Source organism: Fragaria vesca, linkage group LG5 (genome assembly GCF_000184155.1).
Source record: "Fragaria vesca subsp. vesca linkage group LG5, FraVesHawaii_1.0, whole genome shotgun sequence".
Taxonomy (NCBI): domain Eukaryota; kingdom Viridiplantae; phylum Streptophyta; class Magnoliopsida; order Rosales; family Rosaceae; genus Fragaria; species Fragaria vesca.
In genome coordinates this window covers 26,730,544-26,736,666 of record NC_020495.1, presented here as the reverse complement: position 1 = coordinate 26,736,666, position 6,123 = coordinate 26,730,544, and the positions used below count along the sequence as shown (strand labels likewise).

At 37.8% G+C, this 6,123-nt stretch overlaps 1 protein-coding gene across 1 annotated transcript; it reads left to right on the top strand.

Moving 5' to 3' along the window:
- Window positions 1-2,839: 2,839 nt before the first annotated feature.
- On the top strand, window positions 2,840-4,282 carry LOC101312164 (anthocyanidin 3-O-glucosyltransferase 5-like). The gene has a single exon (XM_004301839.1). The coding sequence runs from the start codon at window positions 2,840-2,842 to the stop codon at window positions 4,280-4,282; it is 1,443 nt and encodes a 480-aa protein (XP_004301887.1).
- The last annotated feature ends 1,841 nt before the right edge of the window (window positions 4,283-6,123 follow it).

Below are 6,123 nucleotides of genomic sequence, written 5' to 3'. Positions count from 1 at the left end.
CACCAAGGATCACATGTTGGTGTTTAAGAAGTTGGAAAATCAAGAGTTAGAAGTTGAATGTTACACTGATGCATCATATAAGCAAGACTTTGATGATTTGAAATCGACTTCTGGATATATCTTCATGCTTGCTGGAGGAGCAATTTCATGGAAAACCAACAAACAAGAACTGACTGCTACTTCAACTTTTCAAGCAGAATATGTTGCCACTTTTGAAGCTACTGCACATGCCCTATGGTTAAGAAATTTTATTGCTAGAATGAGAGTGGTAGACTCAATTGAAAGGCCAATGGTGCTTTACTGTGACAATGCAGCAGCTGTGTTCTTTTCAAAGAACAATAAAAGGACATCTGGTTCTAGAAATATAGATGTGAAATACTTTTCAGTGAGAGAAAGTGTAAGAGATAATGAAGTGGCAGTGATTAAGATTGGAACAAGGGAGCAACTAGCAGATCCACTGACAAAGGCATTACCAGTATCAGCTTTTATAGATCATGTGAAGAACATGGGAGTTTTAAGTGATTTAATGATTAACTTATGAAGTATTGTTGTAAGACAATAATATATGGCAATATATCAGTGTTTTGCACTTGTTAATCTTTTTAGGATTCATCAAGTACTTTATATATTTTGGATGAAATATTATTCAAAGTATGATGCTGCATAATTAAGTGTGTGTATATACCTTCATATATTTTCTGGTTTTATATCAGTAAGATATGCAGTTTTCAATTAGGCCATCAGGATCATATACTTATTTTCGATTACTTAATATATAACATGATTTTACTAGTGGTAATCCATGTGATTGAGGTTACTGTAGTGTGATTGCAAGAGACTGGTAATTTTATAGATATATCATGTTCTTCTGCAGTTCATTATGGATGAACTTGATTGACAGGTTTTTGAAGCAGATGGAGTTTTACATTTTGTTCAAGTGCGCAATTTCAGTCAAGCTTATTCATAGATTGATAAATATAATTCTAGTTCAGTGGGAGATTGTAAGATGCAGCTATGCTGCATATGGAACTAGACTTATATTTATAAGTCTTGAAGAAGCTTTTGTACAGAATGCAAAACACTGAATATAACTTATATATTCTTATGTGTATTAATCGAATTAGTTACATATATATATAAGTTGGACATCTGTTTGAATTCTAAGTGGAATCATTAAGACAAGATAAGGATTAAGACAAAGGGAAGTTATTGACAGTTCCTTGATGGAAGGAACTGTCATGTAACCAACTGCAGCAATTAAGAAACTGCACAGCAGCCTATAAAGCCTATCTAGATCCCTGCTAGAACACTAATCATTCTCATAAATACTATCCCATCAATAGAGAGAAAACTGAGTGGATCTAGGAGAAGATCAAGATGGATACGAACACAATTCAAACAAGTTAGTACAGCAAAACTTAGATGCATTTGATCTATATTTGACATAGCTTAATCTAAATATATGTTTATGCAGTAAATGAAAACTTACAGGACCACCACATGGTAGTCCCTGACCACCTAATAATCACTCTAAACAACAATGTTCACATATTATATTACTTATGAGTTATATTACTTATGAGGAGGTTTTCATACAAAATTATCTCTATGTAGGGTAAAATTATAGTTTGCTAGGCTCATATTCGATGAGCGGAAATGTACAATGTAATAGTATGTGAATCACCTTCGGGGTCTGTATCGGTGTCATTCTGGCTTGCGACTATTAATACAATGTGTTTTAAACCCACCTTTGTTTCAAAAAAAAAAAATGAGGAAGGTCCGTTGCAGACTTGCAGCAATACAGATTATAATTTTTTTCGGTACCAGACCTTAAATCTCTCGGTGCGGCCCTGTTGATCTGCTCCATATAAGTCATGACTTGGAACAAGAAAACTTGATCTTTCGAGATCATTACTCCACTCCTTCACAAATTGGTTCTCTTATGCTAACTTTTATAAGTCATATTTATTTGCTAATCCTTCTCCTCCATCGCAGTGAAATTGTATAACTATTAAATGACAGCCTCCTAACACATGTATTTTGAAAATGAACTTTGATGGCTTAGTGTGGCATAAACACCATAATGCTGGAGGTTTTGTTTTCCAAGATGACCAAGGCGGGTATTACTGATGTCCTTTGAGTGGAGGCCCTTGCCTTAAGAGGAGGGTTAATAGCTGCTTGGACAGATAGGTTTCTCAATTTACAAGTTGAAGGTGACTTCAAAATTCTGATTGATGCTCTACTTGAGAACTTTTAAGTTCCATGGCGTATTAAATCTGTAGTGCAAGATATTGTCAAGTTAGCTGATATCCTGCTGATGCCATGACAAACTTTGGCCATAATCACCCCGGCCCCTCAAAGTTGGTGTAATGGTGTTCTTTCTCTTGCTACTAGTCAAGCCTTCCGTTTAGATAGATTGAGGTTGGGTTGTTTGTAAAGGGTTCTCCTTGTAATTTCATTTGTTTGTAAAAAAAAAGAAAAAGAAGCATAAAGTATTTGGTCCCATTTCTTGATTGATAACAAAAAAGGTGACTTTGTTTGTTTGTTTGTGGGTAAACATTGCTGAATAAACAAAACGGCATTTCTCTTGCAGAAAAGGGAACATATATAGTTATATACCCAGGTTCATCACAGACACCAACTGGTCAATCTCAAGCTAAAAAAACCAACCAAGTATCCCATATCCAATCTAGACTATCTGGTACCTGGTACATATGCGATGATACTGATTAATGTTCTGAGTAGACACATTATATATCCCTTTCCCTATGCTCGATCTGCTTCCACCCCAATCTCAATAATCATATTTGATCCAGAAGCACATGCATAACTGAATTACATGGCGGAGATGAGCTCAAAACCCCATGCCTTGCTTGTCCCAAGCCCCATGATGGGGCACCTCATCCCCTTGATGGAGCTTGCAAGCTCCCTAGTCACCCACCACAACTTCCACGTCACAGTCATCGCCGTTTCATCCAACTCCTCTCCTGAACTATCCCAGGTCATCCAATCCGCCAAGACCAAGAAGCTCTGCGACATCATTGAGCTCCCGGCGCCCTCCGACCAGGCTTCCAACATGGCCGGTTCAGTCTTCACGCACCTCTCCGCCGTCATGCACGATGCCAGATCACCTCTCCGGTCTGCAATCTCGCTCTTGGAGGTCAAACCAGCCGCGATGATCGTCGATATTTTCGGCACTCCCGCCCTCACCGTGGCAGAAGAGTTCCATATGCTCAAGTATGTGATGGTAGCTTCCTGTGCTAGGCCATTGACCTTGCTTCTATATGCTCCAGTTCTAGATAAACAGATACAAGGAGAGTATTTGGATCGCGAAGAGCTTCTGGAGATTCCGGGTTGCAAAGCGGTTCGACCTGAAGATGTGGCTAAGCCGTTGATGAATAGGAAGGATAGGGAATACGAGGCTTACTTAAGAAAAGCGAACGATATCGCTTCAATGAGTGACGGGATCATGATCAACACATGGGAGGATCTCGAAGCCGAGTCTCTTAAGGCTATGAGAGAGCATCCAGAGTGGAAGAAGATACTTCAGGTTCCGGTTTACACTATCGGACCTCTGTTTAGATCGGCAGGGCAGCCCGGTGGTGGTTCGACAGCTCCGAGGAGTGAGTTGTTGGATTGGCTGGATAAGCAACCTAGAGAGTCTGTGCTTTACGTAGCGTTTGGGAGTATGGGGGTTCTTTCGGCTGAACAGATCATAGAGATGGCTTGGGGTTTGGAGCTTAGTAAGCAGAGGTTTATATGGGTGGTGCACCCACCAAGCAAAAGATCAGGTGATAAAGGGAATGACATTTCGGAGTATTTACCTGAGGGGTTCATGGCTCGAACTCATGAAACGGGTGTGGTAGTCACCACTTGGGCTCCTCAGTCGGAAATCTTGGCTCATTCGTCGGTTGGAGGGACTCTCTCGCACTGCGGGTGGAACTCATCGGTGGAGAGTATACTGAATGGTGTGCCGATGATCGCATGGCCGCTATATGCAGAGCAGACGATGATTGCCACACAGCTGGTGGAGGAGCTCAAGGTGGCGATTAAACCTAAAGAGTTGCCAGCAAAAGCAGTAGCAGGGAGGGAGGAGATTGAGATGTTGGTGAGGAAGATTATGAAGGAGAAGGAAGGAGATGAAATGAGAGCAAGAGTTAAAGAACTGAAAGTAAGTGGCGAGAAAGCTCTGAGTGAGGGAGGGTCTTCTTTCAATATGCTATCTGAATTGTCAAGGCTATGTAAGATCAAAACCGAACAGCAAGCAGGCCAGAAAGTTTGACACTGAACTACCGAAGAATTGGCCAACTAGTTTGAATGTGTCACCAAATAAATGAGGTATTGAATAATTCTTGCTTGTTTGATTTGTACTTCTGCTTGTTAAGATTGCATGCGTCTATAAACTATATAGTATTCAGTTTCTTGCACCACATTAGCGTATTGAACTGTTGCGAGCAACATGCTGAATACTTTGCAAGCTTGAATCCTTGTCGACATATTATCAAAATGAAAATCATGTGTTGAAACTCCATATTCAATTCCAACGACCCCAAATTTATCGATACTTATGCATTTCCGAAAACCCAAATCTATCACTTCCACACCTATCCATCCTCTCGATCGTTAATGCTTCACCAATTCTGAGCATTCTAACAAGATACAGAAAATACTGAAATAAATATGAGGTCAGGTTAATTTATTTCTTCATCTTGATCAACCAATAGTACAATATAAAAGAAAGAAAAGCTGAAGTACTAATATGGAGGAGAATCAGCAGATCATGCATTATTAGTAACATGTTTCAGCACCATATCAACTTCTTCATGTGTGCTCAAAGCTGGTCTCAAGGTGCCCCTGGAAAGCCAGAAACACAAGCCATGAACATATCATCAGCTAAACTGTGGCATTGTGGCACAGTTTATTCAATACAGGCATATGTCATGTGAATTTGAAAATCTAGCAGAAGGCGGCTATGCGACGTGCGAATGTCATGTTTACCCACACGTTTTCATTTTAGTTACAAAAATTTATACGTAGACATGAAACGGAAAAAGTAGAGAAAAGGAAAAGAATCAAGTTGAAGCTGAGCCAAGACTTCAACCGAAAATTTTGGGTTTTGGATAATACCCGCGGTTTATACCCGGAACACCACTTGTTTTATGTTTTACTTTAATTTCATTGGCCAAAGTGTTTTATTCTTATTTTTTATTGATGTATTTAATTAGAGAAATTTTAAATACACATCTCTAATCTCTTAATACACACCTTTATTATTTTATGTTTCTATTGAGATTTTATAGGTAAGCTAAATGACCAAAACATACATCTGTTATTAAAAAAAAAATTCGCACTAGAAGTATTCTTTCCAACGTCTTCTACCCTAAAATCGTCGAAAGCACATATTCTCCTTTAACCCCAATTCTTCTCCACAATTCATTTGGGTTTTTTTTTGTTATTTGTATCAACTTTAGTTTGATCTTACAGATCATATTGTCAAATACTGCATCTTTATCAGCTTTAGTTTGATCTTGGAGATCATATTGTCAAGTACTGCATCTATATCATGACAAATTTTATCGAATAACAAGTTATTTATGTTTAATAGCTACTGTACTTCTACAGTTATACAAGCTTGTGAATTTTGAAAACTTGTATTGGTGATTTGGAGTTGGGATATAATAATAATCATTTGATTATAAATTAAACGATGATAGCAAAAATTAGATGAAATAATATATAAAAAGATGTACCAAATAGTAACTATATATTAATTATATTAAATAACGGAATATTTCATAAATTAAGGATATTTTAGGCAGTTTGGGATGTGTATTAAGTATAATACTGAAATGAAAAACTTAATAGATGGTGTATTAAATAAAGAGTGTATATTAAGATATTAAGGGTGTGTATTTAAAATTTCTCATTTAATTATTATTATTTTTTTTCATGCTGCTATGTTCTCATATAATCTGAGTTATATGAATAATTACTTATACCCTTTATTTTTTCAGCTACACTCGGTCCGAAAATGGGCCCAAATCCAAGAGGAGAAACTCACCTTAAATATTCATCATCAGAGTTTTCAACGGATCATATTAGTTGCTGAACTCTCTCTCTCTC